A 24297-nucleotide genomic window follows, 5' to 3' on the forward strand; every position below is an offset into this window, starting at 1 on the left:
TGGGACTCCGGTACTCCTCTGGTGCTCCTTCTGGCTTACTGCCTTCTGGCTTACTGGCTTACTGAGTGTCCAGACCACGCCGTAGTCCGCACCGTGACGGCGCTGGTGAAAACAGGCAGCAGCCCTGGTCGCACCCGCCTGCTCGCGGAAGCTGCTCCCCCCTGCCAGCAGCTTCTGCACCCCGGACCGTGCTCACTCGGCTTCTCGGCTTCCCGGCTTCCCGCGGCTGTTTTCTCCTGCTAACACGGGGAGCGGCTAACAGCCCCCAGACCGTGTGCGCTGGACGCCGGACGCCGCGCACCTCGCGCTCACACTTGCACTCGCGGTGAGCCAACCGCGACGCGAGCCACCCGGCACCAGCGCCGTACGCCTGAGCTCCTCTCTCGTCTCTCGTCTCTCTCGTGTGCGCCCAGTGATCTGTATGCAGCGCTTTCCAAGCAGAGTGCAGACTTGTATTCAATGTTTGTAATATCATTGCGGTAGGCCTGCAATCCTTGAAAATGTGCAATGTACTATGCCTTCTAGGGGCTAATTATATGGTTCCACTGCCTTCATTTCTGCCATTCTGTTTTTATGTGGTTATGCTCTCTAGGTGCTAATGCATGGTAACAGGGCCATGTTTCTTACAAATGCTATTTTTATTATGCTGTCATCTAGCGGCTGTTATACGCATTATAGTCACCATACTACAATATTCACAGCACTCGGAAGCACTTTTTTTTTTTTTTTTAAATGGGGGTAAATGGATGCAGAAGAAAGCTTGTGTTTTTTGTTTTCCCCTGAAAATGGCATTGTAGGAAAATGCCACTGTTGGCATGATTACTCCCTAACCTTTTGCCTTTTGTTGATACCAGCTTTGATTGGTAGTGTGCTGGGACCCTGCTAACCAGCCCCCAGCACCAGTGTTCTTTCCCTAAAACTGTACCTTTGTCTCCACAATTGGCATAGCCCTGGCACACAGATAAGTCCCTTGTAACTGGTACCAAGGGCCCTGTGGCAATGGAAGATCTCTAAGGGCTGCAGCATGTATTATGCCACCTTGGGGACCCCTCACTCAGCACATGCACACTGCCTCTCAGCTTGTGTGTGCTGGTGGAGAGAAAAAGATTAAGTCGGCATGACACTCCCCTCAGAGCGCCATACCCACAACCCACAGCCTATGGCATAGGTAAGTCACCCCTCTAGCAGGCCTTACAGCCCTAAGGCAGGGTGCACTATACCACAGGTGAGGGCATAGCTGCACGAGCACTATGCCCCTAAGGTGTCTAAGTCAATTCTTAGACATTGTAAGTGCAGGGTAGCCATACTGAGTATATGGTCTGGGAGTTTGTGAAAAACTAACTCCACATTTCCATAATGGCTACACTGAAAACTGAGAAGTTTGGTATCAAACTTCTCAGCACAATGAACCCACACTGATGCCAGTGTGGGATTTATTGAAAAACGCACACAGAGGGCATCTTAGAGATGCCCCATGTATGTTAGCCAAACTACTAGTACTAGGCTGACAAGTTTCTGCCAGCCTGCCACATCCAGACGGGTTTCTGGCCACATGGGGTGAGTGCCTTTGTGCACTCTGTGACCAGAAACAAAGCCTGCACTGGGTGGAGGTGCTTCTCACCTCCCCCTGCAGGAACTGTAACACATGGCGGTGAGGCTCAGAGGCTCAAGCCTGGTGTTACAGTGACCCAGGGAACTCCAGCTAGTGGAGATGCCCATCCCCCCGGACACAGCCCCCACTTTTGGTGGCAAGTCAGGGGAGATAATGAGAAAAACAAGGAGGAGTCACCCTCTCAGCCAGGTCCACCCCTAAGGTGACCAGAGCTAAAGTGACTCCCTTCTCAGAAAATCCTCCATCTTGTTTTGGAGGATTTAGCCCAATAGGGATAGGGATGTGCTCCCCTCTCCAAAGGGAGTGAGCACAAGGAGGGTGTAGCCACCCTCAAGGACGGTAGCCATTGGCTAATGCCCTGTGACCCTAACACATCCCTAAATTCAGTATTCAGGGTAGATCCTGAACCCCGGAAATCAGATTCCTGATGACCTACAAAGAAGGACTGCCTAGCTGAAAACCCCGCAGAGAAGAAGGAAGACAACTGCTTGGGCCCCAGCCCTACCGGCCTGTCTCCTACTTCAGAGAACCTGCACCTGCGATGCATCCTGCGGGCCCAGTGACCTCTGCAACTCAGAGGACTACTCTGCACCCAAGAAGGATCAAGAACTCCTGTGGACAGCGGACCTGTCCAACCAAGAAAGAAGAAACCATCTTTAAAGGGACTCTCACCTCACTCCAGAAGCGTGAGTCCCCATCACTCTGCACCCGACGTCCATGGTCCGTTTCCAGAGAAACCAACGACCCAGAGAGGACCCCCAGGTGACTCCGACGTGTCCATCCTGGCCTGACCTCTCTGCACCCCCACGACAACACCTGTAGAAGGAATCCCGAGGACCCCCCTGACCGCGACTGCCTGGGACGAAGATATCCAACACCTGGAGAAGCACTGCATCTGCAGCCCCCAGGCCCGTGAGAAACCGACCACTGGTGCAGCAGTGACCAGCAGACAGCCCTCACCCTTGCCCAGTTGGTGGCTGGCCCGAGAAGCCCACTGTGCCCTGTCTGCAACGTCTGAGTGACGCCCGGGTCCCTCTATTGAATCCTAATGCAAACTTGGCACCCTGTTTGCCCACTGCACCCGGCTGCCCTTGTGCCGCTGAGGGTGTGATTTGTGTGCCTACTTGGGGCCCCCTCAGTGCTCTACCAAACCCCCCTGGTCTGCCACTCGAGGACGCGGGTACTTACCCGCCAGCAGACCGGAACTTGGAGCACCCCTCCTGTCTCCATAGGTGCCCATGTTTGACCTCTGTCCTGACCGGCCCTCAAAAAAACTCATTTTACGTTCCTACAAAGACTCTGAGATCTTCTACTGTCCTGCGAGTTCATATTCAGGAGATGAGATCTTCCTGGGGAGGTAACTCCTTTTTTTTTTTTGTTACAGCTGCTCATGTTTGGAATTCCCTTCCCCTAGAACTCCGACAAGAACCTTTGGAACTACCTTTTTGTAAAAAAATTGAAGACCTTCTTATTTTCATCATAGTTCTTTTCTTGAGTTTTCTATTCTGAGCTGTCACTTACCTTTAAGCGCTGGGAGGCCTTCGGGTAGCCATGCGCTTTACAAATTACCCAAACTAAACTAAACTTTCAGCACCAGGCAGAGTTGAATCAGAAAACCTAATTTTCAACAAAGTTTTGGCATTTTACTGGGATATACTCCATTTTTAAGTTGAGCGTTAGCGTTCGGCCTGCTGTATACTTTTAAGTATACTATAGAGTGAGTTCCAGCGTTCTCATTTGTTTGCTGCAGTGTCTTTCAAAAATCCTTGCTTGCTAGTGGTCAGTTCTGCCTCTTTGTCCTGCCTTTTTTCACTTTGGGAGCAGCACAAAGTACTGTGTAATTACGCTATGTCCTGTTCATCTCTTCTGTAAGGGACTTTTCTTTGGCATTTGCCTGTTTCACCTCAACAGTGTGGGTGCTTGTTCAGTTACTCCTCCCCACCAGCTCCCTCTGTAAACATAAACCAACAGCAGAGGGGGGATTTTCCAGGGCCAGCTCACCCTCGCTCTCTTCCTTTTGTTATTTTCAGTCTGTGTGGCAATAAAAGTCCAGTCAGTAATTTACGCTGGTATGTGAAGCGCGCGCTCACTTCCCGTTCTCCCCCATGAAGTTCCGGGCTTCCCCGCACTCCCTGGCTCGCTCCGCTGTTTTTATGACACACGTGCCTGCTCTCCATACTTCCGCTTCGGAAACCTATGTTTAGGAGCCTTGTGAGTCAGGACGTGTAAGGGACGGCAGCACGCGAGCGCAGATTAATCAACACTAGGCACAGTAACTGCGTGCCATACCTACAGCCACTGCCATGACTACAGCATTATAAGCCATTCATCGCATATATGCTCCTCACCCTACAAAATAATAAACATGCACAGTGTAAGCCCCGCCCCTGACATGAAACTTTTACTGCACAGCAGATATAGCCACGGTACAGCAAATGGGCTATTATTCAAAGGTAATTAAATAGCTAATTAAGTATCGACATTGGGAGAATCCATGACTGTTAAAGTTGCAATCAGGGTCTTCTCACTTGGAAATGCTGGTCCACCACGAACTCTTTTAACATGCCATGTAGTGTTTTATTGCGGTCATATTTTGGGCACAGGATGTATTTTTTGTTCACAGTAGGGCGAAACCTCGTGAGGATCACTTTGGGAAGATTTAGTTATTTTTGCTAAACAAGAATACATGTGTTCACCAAAAAACGGTAATGCTGGTGTTTCCCTTCTTGCGCTTTTAGCAGTGTTTTTTACCTTTCCCCAATCTGTTTGCCGACTTTTTTCTGTCTGTTTCTGAAGGAGGTTTGTGCCTCCTTCAGAAGGATTGTGTGAAATGCCTTGTCCAAGTGATGTACTGTCTTTTTATTGGGGCAACTGTGTATCAGCCAGACCTGTTTCTAATGCTATGGAAGTTCTAGCACTTAGGTGGTCATTACAACCCTGGCGGACGGTATTAAAGCGGCGGGAAGACCGCAAACAGGCCGGCGGAAAAATAATGGGAATTATGACCGGGGCGGAAACCCCCAACAAAGACAGCCACTATAACACTCAGACCGCCACGGCGGTACAGACAAACAGCTTGGCGGTCACCACCAACAGACAGGCGGGAGACAAAGTACCGCCCACAGTATAACAACCTACCAATCCGCCACCTTTTCCGGGGCAGATTCACCGTGGATAAAAACACGTCGGAAACAGACATTTCAAATGGAAAACACTCACCTCTACACACTCCATGAGGAACGACGATTCCATGGAACCGGAACTCCAAATACTCCCCGCGATAGTATTCCTGCTCCTGTACGATCATCATCAACGCCGGCGCAGAAGACAACGGTGAGTACTGCACCTACGACATAGGGGTGGGGGAGGCAAAAGTCAGGGACACACACACGCAACACCCCCACCCCCACCCCGACCCTCACCCACTACAACACACACACCAATGCATGTCCAAACATAACAGTAACAACCCCCAAACCTCCCGGAAGAATGCAAAGACAAAAGGAAATTAGTGCAACCATTGTAATATATCAAAATTCAGTAACCAAATACATACAGATAAATATACACATCCAACAAAATATACATCACGATTAGTAGTGCAGGTAATGCACCATCCAATGTCCGTGGACCACTGGGCCCAAAATGCATGGGCAAGGCCCACATCAGATTCCTGATCAAAACAGAGAGAACACTGCTGGGGCATCAGATAGAAATACAACAGGCACCTCAGGGGGAAGGGAAGGGGGGCACCTCCGCCGGGTGAATGCACCACGCCAGATCCACTAGGGGGCTCCATGCCCATTGATGTATCCTGGGGAGTGCAAAGCCACAGTCTCTCAAGTCTATACAGTGGGTGGGTTGCCCACTGTACCATCCTGGGGAATGCAATGCCACAGTCTCTCAAGTCTCTACAGTGGGTGGGTTGCCCACTGTACCATCCTGGGGAGTGGAAAGCCAAAGTCTCTCAAGTCTCTACAGTGGTTGGTTTGCCCACTGGACCATCCTGGGGAGTGCAAAGCCACATTCTCTCAAGTCTATACAGTGGGTGGTTTGCCCACTGTACCATCCTGGGGAGTGCAAAGCCACAGTCTCTCAAGTCTATACAGTGGGAGGTTTGCCCACTGTACCATCCTAGGGAGTGCAAAGCCACAGTCTCTCAAGTCAATAATAGTCTCCACTGGTTCTGGAGGGGGACTGGTGCCCAGAGTGTTTTATCCTGCCAGGACAGAGGTAGTGGATGCTGTTCTCCACTGGTTCTGGAGGGGGACTGGTGCCCAGAGTGCTTCATCCTGCCAGGACAGAGGTAGCGGATGCTGTTCTCCACTGGTTCTGGAGGGGGACTGGTGCCCAGAGTGCTTCATCCTGTGAAGGATTGAGGTAGTGGATGCTGGTCTCCACTGGTTCTGGAGGGGGACTGGTGCCCAGAGTGCTTCATCCTGCCAGGACAGAGGTAGTGGATGCTGTTCTCCACTGGTTCTGGAGGGGGACTGGTGCCCAGAGTGCTTCATCCTGTGAAGGATTGAGGTAGTGGATGCTGGTCTCCACTGGTTCTGGAGGGGGACTGGTGCCCAGAGTGCTTCATCCTGCCAGGACAGAGGTAGTGGATGCTGTTCTCCACTGGTTCTGGAGGGGGACTGGTGCCCAGAGTGCATCACTCTCCCCGTGACGGTCCCAGTTCCGTCACTTCTCCTGCCGCACATGGGCTAGCGGTGCTTGAGTTGGCGGTCTTTGCCCTGTTCAGCGGTGCTTGCCCTGTTCAGCTGTGCTTGCCATGGCGGTCTTTGCTCTGTTCAGTGGTGCTCTCCGTGTTCAGCGGTGCTTGAGTTGGCGGTCTTTGCCCTGTTCAGCGGTGCTTGCCCTGTTCAGCGGTGCTTGCCATGGCAGTCCTTCATTGCCCAGCTGGGCTAGGGGTGGCGGTCCTTCATTGCCCAGCGGGGCTGTGGCTGCCGGGGCCCTCCTGGGCACTGACTCTGGCGGTGGCCTCCTGGCCAGTGACGATGGTGCTGCCCTCCTGGGAACTGACTCTGGCGGTGGCCTCCTGGCCAGTGACGAAAGTGCTGCCCTCCTGGGCACTGACTCTGGCGGTGGCCTCCTGGCCAGTGACGATGGGCCTGCCCTCCTGGGCACTGACTCTGGCGGTGGCCTCCTGGCCAGTGACGATGGTGCTGCCCTCCTGGGCACTGACCCTGGCGGTGGCCTCCTGCCCAGTGATGATGGGGCTGGCGGTGGCCTCCTGGGCAGCAGTGATGATGGCGGTCTTCTCCGCCGTCCTGCTCTTCCCAGACTTTGGCGATTTCTTCTGCCCCTTCCCCACCTTGGGAGGAGTCACAGCTGAGTGGACACTCCCCCCGGGACCCTTGTGAGCGGCTTTGCCGGCTGGAGCCTTCCACCGCTCCCGCCGGGCACTGTCCAACTTCTGGTGCTTCACAGGGGGGGGGGGACTGGCTGTGCTGTGGCCCCGTGTCACACTGGCTGCCCTGGTGCCCGGTGCACTCCACATACCTCTAACAGGCACCACTTGTACCGGCGATTTTTTGGCTGAGGTGCTAGTACGGGACCTATGAATTGGAGGGGGGGGGTGGGAAAGATGTCAAGCTTGCTCTGGAAAAGTTTCTTAGGAACACTGGGACGGGTAGATGAAGGGGGTCTGGGAGTGGAGGAAGAGGAGGTGGTTGTGGGAGGTGTTACTTTTGTGGATTTGGGTGCAGGTGCATGGGCTGGAGGCTGTCGTGAGGTGGATGGCTGTTGGGTGGGTGTGTGCCTGCGTTTGTGTACTTTGGGAGGGGGTGTCACAGACACACTGGGAGAGGACACAGGAGACGTGTAAATGGTAGTGGGGGTTGTGAGTGCAGGTGAGCGGGGTGTGGTGGTGGGTGTGCTGGTGCGGGACGTAGTGGCTGTAGTGGTAGTGCATGCAGGTGAGAGTGTAGACGACACTGGGAGGGAGGAGGGAGACGAAGAGGAGGGGGACACAGTGGAGGCAGTGGATGTTGGTGTGTCTGCATGTGTGTGTTGCTTGCGTGAGTGCCTGTGGGATGTGTGTTGCTTATGTTTGCCTGAGCTTCCCTTGTGTGTTGAGGAGTGTGCAGGCTGGTCTGATGGTGTGGTTGGGATAGGCAGAGGTACAGGGGATTGGGTCTGGGTGGAGGAAGTTGGAGGGGGAGGCTAGACTCCGGGACAATGGCTGCCTTCAGTGCTGAGGCCAGGGTCTGGACGGTTCGATGAAGGGCAGCCTGACCAGAATGAATGCCCTCTAGGAATGCATTTGTGTGTTGCAATTCCCTTTCTACACCCTGGATGGCATTCAAAATGGTAGACTGCCCAACAGTGAGTGACCTAAGGAGGTCAATGGCCTCCTCACTGAGGGCAGCAGAGGTGACAGGGGCAGGGGTTGAGGTGCCTGGGGCGAAGGTGATGCCCACCCTCCTGGGTGAGCGGGCACGGGGCGAAGGCTGAGGGGCTGCTGGGAGGGCGGTGCTGGTAGGGACATGTAATCATCACCTACAGGTTTGACGGTGCCACAATCCAGGAACTGTGTACCCAGTTGGAGCCTAACCTGATGTCATCAATCCGCCATCCCACAGGAATCCCCCCTCAAGTGCAGGTGCTGTCAGTACTCCATTTTCTTGCAAGTGGGTCATTTCAAACAACAGTGGCCATAGCATCAGGGATGTCCCAGCCTATGTTTTCCAACGTGTTGTCCAGAGTGTTGTCTGCCCTGCTGAAACACATGCAAAGCTACATCGTTTTCCCTCAGGTGGAGGATTTGGCTACAGTGAAAGGTGACTTCTATGCCCTTGGACATATCCCTAACATCATAGGTGCCGTTGATGGGACCCATGTAGCTCTGGTCCCCCCCCCCTCCCCCCCCCCCAGGAGTGAACAGGTGTACAGGAACCAGAAGAGTTATCATTCGATGAATGTATAGATGGTCTGTTTGGCAGACCAGTACATCTCACAGGTAAATGACACACAGGTGAGAACACCTTCCTGCCTACTATAAGTACTTTCCCACTTCTACCTCTATCCTGCCTGTCAATTTCAACCTGCATATGGTAACTGAGTTGTACATTTCCATTACGGTTTCACAGGTGTGGTTACCAACGTGTGTCATCTGCTTAGATTCCCGATGGACTTGAGATGTGTGACATAGATATGTTGACATTACATTTGAGAATGGATTTTGTCACTGTCATTGCTAATACACATTTTCAACATCACAGACTGACTCCAGATTGTTTTGTGCTTCAGGGGTGTTTATTGAAGTGCTAAATATTGGAGGGGGGTGGTAAAATGGTGAGGGGTGATGGTGGAGGAATGTCCATGGCAGAGTCCAGTCTATTAGCCTCACAGGTGCACTGCCCATATGGGCATAGGAAGTGGAGCTGGGGCAGTTCCAATATGGACAGGGTTACAAAGTGGGATAGTAGGATGACAATCAGGGTGGTCTCATTTCTTGGCGGGGGTCTTGCCATCGTGCTCTTTTTTTTTTTTTTTTAAGTTTAAAAGTTTTATTAAGAATATAAGGCGGTACATACAGTATATAGACTTTCAGCTTTCAAAACATTGTTTTTGTTTTTTACCACAATTATTTCCATAATGGACATATGTGCTCGTACAGTCAGGCAAGCAAGAATTCCTAATTGCATAGTTGAGATTTGTACCCTTATTTTTTAGAAGTAAGAGAGAAAACAGGTGGGGGAGGGTAAGGGAGAAAGGAACGAGGGTAGGGTAGTGTGGAGGGGTTGATCTTGGGATAAGGGAGAGATGAGATTGTCATGTGAAGTAAGGGATAGGGGAAGAAAAAAGAAGAGAGGTTGGGGCGGGTTGTAAGATGAAGAGACTGGTGGATAGGTAGGGAATCCTTGTGTCCTGAAGCTAGCCTGGCTGGACTGAGGAGTAAATCGTTCTGTATTTCCCCGTCTGTAATAAGTTACTACCTAGGGGTAGGTAGTGTGTATGTGAGGTATGGTGAGGTCAATTAAAGAATGGCTACTTGTTATATGTGTTAGTTTCTCAGTCATTGTTTGTGTTAGAGAGCGATGTGCGGTATCAGATTGGTTAGTCCAAAGTCCCAAGCATATGTCAAAATGAGGGGTCTAGGGGTTAATAAAGAGAGAAAAAAGAGGGAAAAAGGGGGAGAAGAAAGAATAGCTAAAGAGAGGGAGAGGGGACAATGGGAGATTAAATATGTTTCCAAGATTCTAAGATTCTCAGAGGGTAGTTGATAGTTGATGTTCCCTAGCCATTGGTCATTGGCCATCCACCAGCTGCTTCATGGTCTCGTCAGGAATCGGCGCCAGACTTCCGCAAATAGCTCTGCTTGGTCCTGTAGGTTATAAATCACTCGCTCATGGGTGGCCGCTTGATACATGGCCGTCATCCATTCTGTCGGTGTGGGGGCAATACTGGATCTCCAATGCCGGAGTATGCATATTTTGGCCGTGGCAAGTGCCGTATGGAGTAATCGTTTGTGTGCCCGTGATAGAGAGGGATACGGGCGAGTGTCCTGTAGAAGAATAAGTGCTGGCGGGGTCGGTTTTGGTATCTGTATGAAGTCCGATAGTGCAAGGCGTACCGCATCCCATAGTGACTGTATCGTTGGACAATGGCATAGGATATGAAGTTGGTCACAATAGGACTCTGTGCATCTCCAGCAGTTCGTGTGCGGTATCAACCCTACCCTAAGAAGTTTAGCGGGGGTCCAGTACCACTCCTGAAGGATTTTGAATAGGCAAAATTTCAGGCGTGCTTCGCGTACTCCCCTGTCGAGGGCTTCCAGTATGTCTGGCCATTCTTCGTCCGCAGGGAATCCGTCTTCTCCTGGAGATTTATGGTAGGGGAGGTTTGTTATAACTTGAGTTATCTCTTCTTTGCTTATATCGCCGTCTAAGAGAGCCCTACCTGCCTCTGTCAAACGAGGTAGGTTGGCCGCGGTAAGGAATGTCTCCATTTGTGTCTGATCGGTCGTTGTTTCAGGAGTGTACAGATGTTGGTAGTACTTGGCAAACTCATTTACAATATCTTGTGGACGAGTTAGCACTGCTCCTGAGGAAGATGTTATGGCCGCAATGGCGGAGGCTGCCTCTCTTTGTCGGAGCTGTGCCTCTAGGAGACGTCCTGCTTTTTCTCCTTGTTCGTAATGGCGGCCTCGCAGTTTTTGCAGTGCGTATTCCGCCTGAGATGTATAGAGTTAGTTGTGTGCCATGCGGGCCTGTTCTAGGGGGCGTCGTAGCCTAGGGGACGGTTGGGCGCTATATTGTTTAGTGAGGTCCTGGATTGTGGTCTCTAAGGTGGTTTGGCGGGCTATTCTGTCTTTATTGGCCAATGCTGCATCTCGCATCATGTTCCCTCTCAGGGTCGCTTTTGCCGCCGCCCATAGGATCCTTTTGGAGGACACTGTGCCTGTATTCTCGGCCATGTATGTAGATACGTGAGCTTTTAATTGTTCCTTTCCTTGGGGAGAGCGGTATCTGTGTACAGCTAGGCGCCATGGTTTTCGACCGGAGAGGGATAGTCCCACCTGGATCAGGATTAGTATTGGGGAGTGGTCTTAGAGGCCACTGTCTAGGATGCAGGTGTCTTGCATATGAGGAATTACAGTGTGTGATACTAAAAAATAGTCCAGGCACGATTGGGTGCCATGGACGGTGGATAGGAAAGTATATTCCTTATCTTTCGGGTGTTGTATTCTCCAGCAATCCACTAGACCGGCGTCGGTAGGCAGGTCCGTCAGGAGCGCTCTGTCGTGATTGCTACATACATCAATGGGGCCAGTCCTATCCATTATGGCATCTTGAGCAAGATTCCAGTCTCCCCGATTATGTATCGAGTAGTTCCGATTTCTGCCAGGAGGCAATTTAGCTGTAGAAGGAATGGGCGTTTTGGGCCGGTTTGTGCGTAGATGGAGCCCACGCATAAGAAGGTGTCCCCTAGTTTTAGTTTAGCAAATATATACCTTCCTTCCGTATCATACCAGGTTTTAATGATAGTGACCGGAAGGGATTTTCGCACTAGTATCGCCACTCCGCATTTGCGGGGCCCGCTGCTTCCAGATTCCTGATTCACTGGGCAGCAGCTGAAGGCAACCCTCCCTACCCAATCCCGTTTAAGTTTACTGGATTCCAGAGTGTCCACGTGAGTCTCTTGGATCAGAGCAATATCTGTTTTTTTGGATTGGAGATTGGACCGTATCTTTTTCCGCTTAACATAGCTCGTCATGCCATGTACATTCCAAGAGAGTATCTGTAATGGACGTGACACTTGAGGGTAGTTCTTCGACATCTTGGATAGGTGTGAATAATCACCCTTGTTCCGGGATTAGCACTGGTGGGAGGGGAGGGAGGATGGGGAATATTGACTTAGTTGTTAGAGTGGGAGCTGTGCTTGGTTATGATACTGTGTTTTGTACGGGGGGTAGCAGCTGGTGGAGGCCAAGGGTGTCCTCTGGTAAAGGGAGATAAAAGGAAGGAGGGGGTGGGGGGAGAAAAAAGCAATATAGGTAGGACAAGAGCCAGATGGGGGGGATATGGTGGGAAAAGAAGACAAGGAAAAAGAAAAGGGGAGAGTGTAGGGGGAGGGGATGGATGTGTGTGCTGAGATTGAGATTGAGAGTATAGCAAGAAAGCGTGCAATTGGGGGGGGAGTGGAGGAGGAAAGGGATGAGGGAGGCTAGGAGCCCAACCTCCTTTGTTTAGTTAGGTCTGTAAACGGCGGGTCCGATTTCTCTCAGAGCTCACGTGCCGTTGGAGCGATCTCTGTCGGGGGTGAGGGGAGAGATAACAGACAGCCAGTTGTCGATATGTCGGTGGTAAGGAGGGGTGGGGAGTACACGGTTGTGTTTATGTTTATGTTTCGAGAAGGGGGTCTATTCGTCGACGGTCAATGGCAAGAATAATATTTAAATGGCTAAAGTGTATATTGGTAGAAGTAATGAGTGGTTGGTAGCTATCATGCCTGGGCGATACTGTTGTGGAGTGTTGCTGATCGTCCAGGAGAGTCAGTAGGGGGGGAAAGAAAGAAAGAAAGAAAGGAGGGGGAAGGTGTTGAGTGTTAATGGAGGGTGGTACTTAGGGTGTTATGCCTAATACTTGATGTTGTGTGGTATCGTAGGGTATTTTGTGGGCTCATAAGATAGGGTCAAAAGTAAAGTAAAGACATGGTAGATAAAAGGACAGAGGTCGGTTGGTGAAGGGAGATCAGGGCGAAGGAGGGGGAGGAGTGCAGACAGGGCAATACAATTCCCGTACAGGCAGGGGTACATAAAGGTACCAATATATAATATAATATAATATAATACATCCTGAATATTTCTTTTCAACTACATCACTACTTCGTCACGCTTTACAACATTTCTGTGACATATTAAGTTGATCAACATAACATATCCTAGTGTCCTATCACATTATCATATTAAGAGCCATTATACTAGGCGTCTCGCTATTTATCGTAGGATAGGTAATGGGTGCTGCTGAGCCCCGGATTGCGCGAGGGCAATGCGTATCTCACCCCATTGCGAACTTCTTGCTGTGTATTATTACATCATAATACTGACAAAAAAAAAAAAAAAGGGATATAGATGTTCTGTGCCAGCCAGTTCTCGTATTTATTCTGTCTCTTCCCGTTTTTTTTGGGGTCCTTGATTGTTGATGTTCGACTTCTTGGCTTCTGTCTTTGCCCCCTCCTGTCTCTGCGTCCGCTTATTTATTGTTCTCCATTTTCCTTTTTCCCTCGTTCTCTTTAGCGTATCCCCCTAGCGCTTATTGCGAATTGCGAAGGCCTGTCAATGTCAATGGGGTGGAAAAGGGTGCACACGAGAAGAGGTCAGTTGCCATGGGGTCGATGTAGAGCCTACTGTGGCCCTTAGTGTTGAGAAGCTATGTCCTGCATCTGCCGAGATTGATTCTTCAGTAGTTGGTGTTGATTGTGGTGAGTAGTAGGGGGGGGGGGCTAGTTTAATTTCCTCTGGGTCTTTTGCCGGCTGTCTAGTCTGACTAATCTGGACAGGGGTATGTGTGGTTCTTTGGCTGTCCTCGCCAGTTTCCCCCTGGTGAGTGTGGGTGGCGGTTAGGGCGTTGGTTTCGTACACTGGAGCCAGGATGGCCTGAAGGGGGGGAGAGGCATAACCTTCTATTCAGTATATCGTTTCGCGGCTATTGCCTTGTCTTTCTCTTATTGTCGTTCTACCTTGACTTTTGGCTCTCTTGTTTTTGGGTGTCCTTCCCGTATTCTCTGGCCCGTTCTTGTGGGGAGGAGGGTATATGATAGTTGTCCCTCTCTGGGTATAGTGGGTTTTCTCGTCCCTTCTCCTCTTCTCTCTTTTCTCCTGTATCTCTGCTTTCTTGGCTCCCTCTGGCTCATCTGTTCACCCCTCACCTCCGCATCTCCTCTGGGTGCTCACCCTCCACACCTCTCCATCTCCACGTGTCCGCTCCGCTCCCCTCAGTTCTCCCACCTCTCCCTCTCCTGTCGTTCCACTCTCCCCCCTCCTCCTCTGTTTTCCTTAATATTAGCTGTCTTGTAGGGGGGAGGGGAAGGAGGGTTTGGTATGGTGTCCCAGTGGAGGGGTTTTGCTGTCCCTTGACGGTAGAAAAGAGGGGGGGGGGGGAAGTCGTACCTCTGCCACCGGTAATGGTCTCCTGCCGTATTTGCTGCTCCGTTCTGTTTTTAAGAGGCTCGGTCCTGCCTCTCTGGCTGAGTTCCTCTCCCAGCCGTCGGAGGGACCGCACCTCTTTGCTACGTCTCCCCGCGGGGAGCCGAAGGTCCGCGGATGCTTCCGGCGTTGTAGGCAGGCGGGCGCGGGTCATCACAGCTCCCGCAGTCCCAGCGGCCCACTTAACAGCCTCCTTTGCGGTGCAGGCGCGCCGTCCCCGGTCTCCCGAAGACCCGACTCTGCCCCTCTTGCCAGGCCTTGTCAGGCTTAGGTGAGCCGCGAGTTTCCTGCCTTCCGTCCCGCTCCTGCGGGGTCCCCGGGCATAAATCCGCGTCGCCGCTGTTGCGGATGAGGAGAGCTCCAGACACAATGAGTTGTCCGGCTGTCTTCGCGCCCCCGTCGCCCCCCCCCCAGGATCGCCGCGGCTCGGAGCACTCACTCTAAGCGGCCTTCTTGTTTCGTGGCCCGGCCACGCCCCTCTTGCCATCGTGCTCTGTCCTGTTCCTGGATCTCAGGGACCGCTTGCGGGGTGGTTCTCCGTCTGCAGGGGGTGGGGTGCTGGTGTGGTGGTCCTGTGGCGGGGCCTCCTGTCCACTAGCGCCGGCGGAGGTGGTGGGCAGTTGATCGTCCATGCTAGTGTCAGGGGTCCTCTGTAGTGCCGCAGTGTCCCTCAAGGTGGTGACTACTTCCTTCAGCACCCCTACGATGGTGCCCAGGGCAGAGCTGATGGTTCTGAGTTCTTCCCTGAAGTCCAAATACTGTTCCTCCTGCAGGCGCTGGGTCTCCTGAAACTTGGCCAGGATCGTTGCCATCGTCTCCTGGGAGTGGTGATATGCTCCCATGATGGAGGAGAGAGCCTTGTGGAGAGTGGGTTCCCTTGGCCTGTCCGCCCCTGTCTCACTGCAGCCCTCCCAGTTCCCCTGTGTGCCAGTGCCTCTGGACCGTGTGCCCCCTACCACTGCCCCCAGGTCCCTGTTGTTGTTGGGGTGGTGGGTTATCCTGGGTTCCCTGTAGTGGTGGACACACAGCTGATTGACGTGTTCTGGGTACGGAGGTATGGGCCCGCTGGGTGGGTGCTGTGCTGGTGTTACCAGAGGGTGGAAGGTCTGTGATGGCCTGTGACTGGGTGTGGGGAATCGACTGTCCCGAGGCCCACGATGGTCCGGGCTGGTCATCTGGATCCAGTTGGCCAGAGCTGCTGTCATTACGGTGGGCCTCTTCTGGGGGTGGGGTGGAGATGTCTGGACCCTCCTGTGTGGTGACGTTGGGTAGTGGTCCTGGAGGGGTATAAAAGCATGATTGTTGCATCTGTGTGTGCCATGGTGTGCAATGGGTGGGTGAGTGTGTACCCAAGTGGTAGCATTCCTATGTGGGGACTTGTGTGATGATGGTTGGGGGGGTGTTATGGGTATGTGCAGTCGGCATGCTTTAGTGAGGGGTGTCCATGCTTTGTTGTGTCATGCAGGGCTTGGTGTTGGGATGGGTGGTTTGTGTTAGTAGTACATATGTGAGGAGTTGGAGTGATAGGGGAGGGGTGTGGGTGGGGTTCTGTGATAGCATGCAGGTAGGGTGGGGGATATGATAGTTAAGATTTGACTTACCAGAGTCCATTCCTCCACCAACTCCTCCGAGGCCCTCAGGATGGATGATGGTCAGGACCTGCTCCTCCCATGTTGTTAATTGTGGGGGAGGAGGCGGGGGTCCGCCGCCAGTCCGCTGTACCGCGATGTTGTGCCTGGAGACCATGGAACGCACCTTCCCCCTTAGGTCATTCCACCTCTTCCTGATGTCGTCCCGATTTCTTGGGTGCTGTCCCACTGCGTTGACCCTGTTGACTATTCTTCGCCATAGCTCTATCTTCCTAGCTATGGAGGTGTGCTGCACCTCTGCTCCGAATAGATGTGGCTCTACCCGGATGATTTCCTCCAACATAACCCTGAGCTCCTCCTTCGAGAACCTGGGGTGTCTTTGCCGTGCCATGGGGTGGTGTAGGTGATGTGTGGGGTACTGTATGTGGTGATGAGTGTGGTGATGTGTAGTGGTGTGTGGTATTTTGTGCGTGGAAGTTGTGTGGGTGATGGTGTTGTGTGCCTCTGTGTGGTGGGGTTGTCTATGCTGTGCAGTATCTCTGGCCTTCGTCAAAATATTTGGTTGTAGGGGTTTGTGGGTGATGTGGGTGTGTGTTTGTTTTATATAGTATTGATTGTGTGGGAGTGGTGTTTGTATGTGCATCAGGTGTGTGTATTTGGAATTGTCCAATGTGGCTGTGTTTTGTAGATGTGTGTGTATTTTGAGCGTGGTGGTGTGTACCGCCAATGGAATACCGCAGTTGAAAGACCGCCGCGTGGATTTGTGGGTCGTGATAGCATGGGCGTATTTCTGTTGGCGTGATGGTGGAGGATTTGTTTTCGCCAGTTTATCACTGACCTTTGGTGTGGCGGACTTGTGTGGGTGTCTAAATTTCGGCAGATTCCGAGATGTGGGTCATAATAGATGTGGCGGATTTCTGCGGCCGCGGCGGTGTATTGGCGGTCTTCTGCACGGCGGTAAGTGCCTTTTACCGCCGATGTTGTAAAGAGGGCCTTAGTGTTGCTTGGTGCTGCTTCTTGCCACTGGGTTGCGTAGTCTCTCTCCCTCCCTCTCCATGTTGCGATTCCCTCTCCCGCCCCCCACAGGCAGATGAAGGTGCGGAGTCACGCGCTTGCTGATCACATGACCGGCCGCCCCGCCTCAGCCAATCACTCCTTATAGCTAAACATAGCTTAGATGCGTGACGGGCATACTATCGACTTGTTTAGTCTGTGCCCTTTCCATATTGCATCAGAAGTTATCCGTATCACTTAATGGTCGCATCCTTCATGCAGAACTGGGGTTTCCATTCCGTAGAAGTTGGCCTGGATCTGCCCTTGTACCCTGGCATCTTGTGCACGTACACTGCTGGTTCGGGATTGCTTGTTAGTATCTTGTTGCAAGACTTCATTTCTGTACCCTATGTGTTTGACTTTTTAGGGTTGCGCGCACGAGCGTTCTGTCCCTGTTGTAATGACTCTTTGGGCTTGTAACCACGCCTGTCACTTTCATTGGTTCATGGGCTTGCCTTTTAAAAATCGCTTGCTTTCATTAATATAAGGCATGTTTCTGCACTACTTTCTCTATTTTCCACGCAGCACAATCGCGCTGCATTTTACATCGCGCCATCGCTTTTTATTTAATTTTTTTTCTCCAATTTGTGTGGCAAGAAAAGTCCGGTTAGGAGTTTACAACGCTAATAGCGCTAACTCGAGCAAGTGCGAGACTTATTGCATTGCAAATGCTTGTTACTATTTTTGGTGCTTCAGCCTCCTTTAGTCAGGAGTCGGGAACTCATAAATGTGGAATGTGCCCTGTGCTGTGAAGAGCTGGTAGAAAGCGTCCTGCTATCACACGAACCTCTAAACACAAAGGCAGCGCTAACGTAATTATTAAGTAGAAACCAAAACACTGGCACTGAAGGGAACTACCTCCTTGTGAAAGAGTAAAATGCAGTCACTCAAAGTGAAGTTAGTCAGTGGCTGAAGTAGGCAGGTCCACTGCCCCATGCTGTATTCTGTAGTGGGCGGAAGCAAAATGTAAATGGCTCAACAGCAGACCAATGGATGGAGAGCTGAAAGCCACTTTAAGTATGTTGTACATGTAATTTTTACAAAATAAAAGGGCTTGCCTAACATCAGATGAAAAACGGAAAGTGGTGCATGTGTCATTCTGCAGGTTTGCACATTTGTGGAGAAGCATCTGCATGCCTACTGAAGGATGCAACAGTATCCACATCAATGCACCTTTTGTTTTTCTTTTTTCTGATGTTATTTACTTTCCCAATGTGTGCTTAAAATGGTTGTAAACCTCCTTTTCCTTGTGTAGCTCTGCTCTGAGCCTCAGATCTCTGGAGTTACACTATGTAGAAGATGCTCAGATTACCTGCCCGGGTTCTATCCCAGGCTCTCTGATAGTATAAACGGCTCCCTTGCAGCAGTTGCTTATGTTTCCTGCCATTATTGCTCTCTGTTGCATGGTCCATTCACTGAAAAGGCTCCATCTTGTATTATGTGTTAGGCCGTGTGATAATAGGAAGCATTCCATTGATAAGAAGGGAGACATCTTGTCGCTATGTATTTTACATTGTAGTGTGGTGTGGAGAGGGTCTTACTCACTGAACGTTGAACCTTCTCTGGTATCTTGGTTACTCCTTGAGGCCACACTCCTCGCTAGAAGGGGATCACGGAAGAATCGTATGCCTTTACTCTGCCTACTGCATCTTTACATTGAAAGTGTAATCTAGAATTTCTTCAGCGTACTTGTCTAAATGGACAATTAAATATCTCATTAAATGCAAATAGATTTTTGTGGTGGATTCTGCATTTAAGCTTATTCAGTGTTTCTTTTTCCTATTGTAACAGGTGAAATAAATACAGTAAGAAATGAAAATGTAAAGACATTAAGCTTTACTTATGTAGGAAGTGATGTACAAACAGAACACCTCAAAATCTCTTCCCTTCAAGGCTAATGCCTCGCCAAAGTCGTCTTCTAGAGCAGAAAACCCAAACTGCCCAATGAGGTCTGTACTTGGCTCTTAGACATCAGACGATTTACACTGAAGACCTGACACACTGACATACTGAAGTAAGTCTGATAAGGTGCTCATCACTAAGGAAGAGCTAACCTGGTATCGGAAAGAACACACAGGAGGGAAACTGTATGAATATCTAGAATGTGGCAACACATTTATTAGGCAGAGAAAGAGCAAGTGCGTCATCAGAAACTTCATACTGGAGAAACACCATATCGATGGACTGAGTGTGGAAAGGTGTTCTTTGTAATGAACGACCTAATGAAGCATCAGAGTGTCCACGTAGAGGAGAAACCACATACATGTACAGAATGTAATAAAGTGTTCGGATGGAAGAATAATCCAATGCGGCATCAACAAATCCACACTGGGGAGAACCCGTATAAATGTACAGAATGTAATAAAGTGTTCAGATGGAAGAATAATCTAATGCGGCATCACAAGATCCACACAGGGGAGAAGCCATATAAATGTACAGAATGTAATAAAGTGTTCGGATTGAAGCAGACGCTAAAGCTTCATCAACAAATCCACGCCGGTGAGAACCCGTACAAATGCACAGAATGCGACAAGGCGTTTACTACCAATCGACAAGTATCGCAACACCAGAAAATCCACACTGGGGAGAAACCCTATGAATGCACTGAGTGTGACAAAGCATTTATAACAAATGGAGGGCCGAAGCAACATCCGGCAATCCACACTGGGGAGAAACCATATCAATGTACAGAATGTGGCAAAGCATTTATCACAAATGGAGAGATAAAGCAACATCAAATAGTCCACACTGGAGAGAGACCATTCAGCTTCACTGAATGTGACAAGGCATTTATTAGAAAGTCACATCTAACACGACATCAGAAAATCCACACTGGGGAGAAACCATATCAATGTACAGAATGTGACAAGGGATTTATAACAAATGGACATCTAAAGCAACATCAGAAAATCCACACTGGGGAGGCACTATATCAATGTACCGAATGTGACAACGCATTTATAATAAATGCAAAGCTGAAGCAACATGAGAAAGTCCACACTGGGGAGAAACCCTATGAATGTTCTGAATGTGACAAGGCATTTAAAACAAATGGAGAGCTAAAGCAGCATCAGAAAATCCACACTGGGGAGAAACCCTATGAATGCTCAGAATGTGACAAAGCATTTATTTTTAATGGAAGGCTAAAGCTACATCAGAAAATCCACACTGGGGAGAAACCATATCAATGTACAGAATGTGGCAAAGCATTTATTACAAATTGGCAGCTAAAGAAACATCAGAAAATCCACACTGGGGAGAAACCATATCAATGTACAGAATGTGACAAGGGATTTATAACAAATGAAGCGCTTAAGCAACATCAGAAAATCCACACTGGGGAGAAACCATATCAATGTACAGAATGTGGCAAAGCATTTATCACAAATTGGGAGCTAAAGAAACATCAGAAAGTCCACACTGGGGAGAAACCATATCAATGTACAGAATGTGACAAAGCATTTATAAGAAATAGAGAGCTAAAGCGACATCAGAAAATCCACACTGGGGAGAAACCCTATGAATGCTCTGAATGTGACAAAGCATTTATTTTTAATGGAAGGCTAAAGCTACATCAGAAAATCCACACTGGGGAGAAACCATATCAATGTACAGAATGCAACAAAGCATTTATAACAAATAGAGAGCTAAAGCAACATCAGAAAATCCACACTGGGGAGAAACCATATCAATGTACAGAATGTGACAAAGCATTTATTTGTAATGGAAGGCTAAAGCTACATCAGAAAATCCACACTGGGGAGAAACCCTATGAATGCTCTGAATGTGACAAAGCATTTATTTTTAATGGAAAGCTAAAGCTACATCAGAAAATCCACACTGGGGAGAAACCATATCAATGTACAGAATGTGACAAAGCATTTATAACAAATAGAGAGCTAAAGCAACATCAGAAAATCCACACTGGGGAGAAACCATATCAATGTACAGAATGTGACAAAGCATTTATTTGTAATGGAAGGCTAAAGCTACATCAGAAAATCCACACTGGGGAGAAACCATATCAATGTACAGAATGTGGCAAAGCATTTATTACAAATTGGCAGCTAAAGAAACATCAGAAAATCCACACTGGGGAGAAACCATATCAATGTACAGAATGTGACAAGGGATTTATAACAAATGAAGAGCTTAAGCAACATCAGAAAATCCACACTGGGGAGAAATCATATCAATGTACAGAATGTGACAAGGGATTCATTATAAATTGGAAGCTAAAACAACATCAGAAAATCCACACTGGGGAGAAACCATATCAATGTACAGAATGTGAGAAAGCATTTTTAACTAATGAAAATCTAAAGTGACATCAGAAAATCCACACTGGGAAGCTACCATATCAATGTACAGAATGTGACAAAGCATTTATTAGAAATTGGAAGCTAAAGCAACACCGGAAAATCCACACTAGGGAGAAACCATACCAATGTACAGAATGTGACAAAGCATTTATTTTTAATGGAAAGCTAAAGCTACATCAGAAAATCCACACTGGGGAGAAACCATATCAATGTACAGAATGTGGCAAAGCATTTATTACAAATTGGGAGCTAAATAAACATCAGAAAATCCACACTCGGGAGAATCCATATCAATGTACAGAATGTGACAAGGGATTCATTACAAATTGAAAGCTAAAGCGACATCAGGAAATCCTCACTGGGGAGAAACCCTGTGAATGCTCTGAATGTGACAAGGCATTTAGAACAAATGGAGAGCTAAAGCAACATCGGAAAATCCACACTGGGGAGAAACCCTATGAATGCACTGAGTGTGACAAAGCATTTATAACAAATGGAGGGCCGAAGCAACATCCGGCAATCCACACTGGGGAGAAACCATATCAATGTACAGAATGTGGCAAAGCATTTATCACAAATGGAGAGATAAAGCGACATCAAATAGTCCACACTGGAGAGAGACCATTCAGCTGCACTGAATGTGACAAGGCATTTATTAGAAAGTCACATCTAACACGACATCAGAAAATCCACACTGGGGAGAAACCATATCAATGTACAGAATGTGACAAGGGATTTATAACAAATGGACATCTAAAGCAACATCAGAAAATCCACACTGGGGAGGCACTATATCAATGTACCGAATGTGACGAAGCATTTATAATAAATGCAAAGCTGAAGCACCATGAGAAAGTCCACACTGGGGAGAAACCCTATGAATGTTCTGATTGTGACAAGGCATTTAAAACAAATGGAGAGCTAAAGCGACATCAGAAAATCCACACTGGGGAGAAACCATATCAATGTACAGAATGTGACAAAGCATTTATTTGTAATGGAAGGCTAAAGCTACATCAGAAAATCCGCACTGGGGAGAAACCCTATGAATGCTCTGAATGTGACAAAGCATTTATTTGTAATGGAAAGCTAAAGCTACATCAGAAAATCCACACTGGGGAGAAACCATATCAATGTACAGAATGTGACAAAGCATTTATAACAAATAGAGAGCTAAAGCAACATCAGAAAATCCACACTGGGGAGAAACCATATCAATGTACAGAATGTGACAAAGCATTTATTTGTAATGGAAGGCTAAAGCTACATCAGAAAATCCACACTGGGGAGAAACCATATCATTGTACAGAATGTGGCAAAGCATTTATTACAAATTGGCAGCTAAAGAAACATCAGAAAATCCACACTGGGTAGAAACCATATCAATGTACAGAATGTGACAAGGGATTTATAACAAATGAAGAGCTTAAGCAACATCAGAAAATCCACACTGGGGAGAAATCATATCAATGTACAGAATGTGACAAGGGATTCATTACAAATTGGAAGCTAAAACAACATCAGAAAATCCACACTGGGGAGAAACCATATCAATGTACAGAATGTGACAAAGCATTTATTAGAAATTGGAAGCTAAAGCAACACCGGAAAATCCACACTAGGGAGAAACCATATCAATGTACAGAATGTGACAAAGCATTTATTTTTAATGGAAAGCTAAAGCTACATCAGAAAATCCACACTGGGGAGAAACCATATCAATGTACAGAATGTGGCAAAGCATTTATTACAAATTGGGAGCTAAAGAAACATCAGAAAATCCACACTCCGGAGAATCCATATCAATGTACAGAATGTGACAAGGGATTCATTACAAATTGAAAGCTAAAGCGACATCAGGAAATCCTCACTGGGGAGAAACCCTGTGAATGCTCTGAATGTGACAAGGCATTTAGAACAAATGGAGAGCTAAAGCAACATCGGAAAATCCACACTGGGGAGGGACTAAATCAATGTACAGAATGTGAGAAAGCATTTTTAACTAATGGAAATCTAAAACAACATCAGGAAATCCACAATGGGGAGAAACCATATCAATTTACAGAATGTGACAAAGCATTTATTACAAATGGAGGTTTAAAGCAACATCAGAAAATTCACACTGGGAAGAGACTATGGCCCTCATTATAACCCTGGCGGTCCAAGACCGCTAGGGCTGTTTCGGAGGAAGCACCGCCAACAGGCTGGCGCCGCGGTCGCACCGCCGGGGTCGGCCGTTTCCCGCCACAGTGGCCCGGCGGTTTTAATCCTCCAGGGCAGCGCTGCCCAGGGGATTACGAGTCCTCTACCGCCAGCCTTTTCCTGGTGGTTTGAACCGCCAGGAAAATGCTGGCGGTACGGGGAGTCGCAGGGCCCCCTGACAGGGCCCCATGCAGCTTTTCACTGTCTGCTATGCAGACAGTGAAAAGCGTGATGGGTGCAACTGCTCCCGTCGCACAGCCGCAACACCGCTGGCTCCATTTGGAGCCGGCTCCTGTGTTGTGGCCGAGATCCCCGCTGGGCCGGCGGGCGGAAGCTAGGTTTCCACCCGCCGGCCCAGCGGGGATCCCCTAATGGCCGCGACAGGAGTGCGGCCACATTGGCGCCCGCCCGGTGGTCCGAAGCCGTCCGCTAAGGTCGTAATGAGGGCCTATTTCAATGTACAGAATATGACAAGGGATTTATAACAAATGGAATGCTAAAGCAACATCAGAAAGTCCACACTATACAGAGACCATTTAACTGTTCTGAATGTGATAAGGCATTTAGAATAAATGGGAACCTAAAACAACATCAGAAAGTCCACACAGGGGAGAGACCATATCAATGTATTGAATCTCACAAAACATTTATAACGAATGGAGGGCCAAAGCAACATCAGACAATTCACATGGAGAGAAATCCTAAGTACGCACAGAATGTTATAAAGTCTTCTGCAGGTAGAATAAGCTAATTTAGCATAAAAAAATCCACATGAGGGAGAAACCATTTTAATGTACAGAATGCGACTAGGGATTTTATACAAAACAAAATTTAATATGACATCATAATGTTCTCATGGAAGGG

The 24297-nt window shown here is 48.9% G+C and overlaps 3 protein-coding genes across 3 annotated transcripts in view; all 3 read left to right on the forward strand.

Annotated features, from left to right (window-relative positions):
* Positions 1–23727, forward strand: part of LOC138295258 (zinc finger protein 850-like) — a 37586-nt gene extending 13859 nt beyond the window's left edge. The window contains exon 2 of the mRNA XM_069233450.1: positions 18701–23727. Within this exon, the coding sequence (XP_069089551.1) occupies positions 19120–21237 (2118 nt within the window). The 5' untranslated portion in view covers positions 18701–19119 and the 3' untranslated portion in view covers positions 21238–23727. The remainder of the gene's footprint in view (positions 1–18700) is intronic.
* Positions 1–24297, forward strand: part of LOC138295259 (zinc finger protein 345-like) — a 73295-nt gene that overhangs the window by 13840 nt on the left and 35158 nt on the right. The window lies entirely within an intron of this gene.
* On the forward strand, positions 21525–23073 carry LOC138296926 (zinc finger protein 420-like). Its single transcript, XM_069236448.1, has 3 exons — positions 21525–21535; positions 21636–22546; positions 22625–23073. The coding sequence occupies exons 1-3, from the start codon at positions 21525–21527 to the stop codon at positions 23071–23073; spliced, it is 1371 nt and encodes a 456-aa protein (XP_069092549.1).

Source organism: Pleurodeles waltl, chromosome 5 (genome assembly GCF_031143425.1).
Source record: "Pleurodeles waltl isolate 20211129_DDA chromosome 5, aPleWal1.hap1.20221129, whole genome shotgun sequence".
Classification (NCBI taxonomy): Eukaryota; Metazoa; Chordata; class Amphibia; order Caudata; family Salamandridae; genus Pleurodeles; species Pleurodeles waltl.

What these genes read in the sequence shown, in the direction of transcription:
- LOC138296926 (XM_069236448.1), top strand. An exon ending in ATATCATTGTACAGAATGTG is followed by an intron (nt 22,547 to 22,624) that starts GCAAAGCATTTA and finishes ATCAATGTACAG; the next exon opens with AATGTGACAAGGGATTTATA.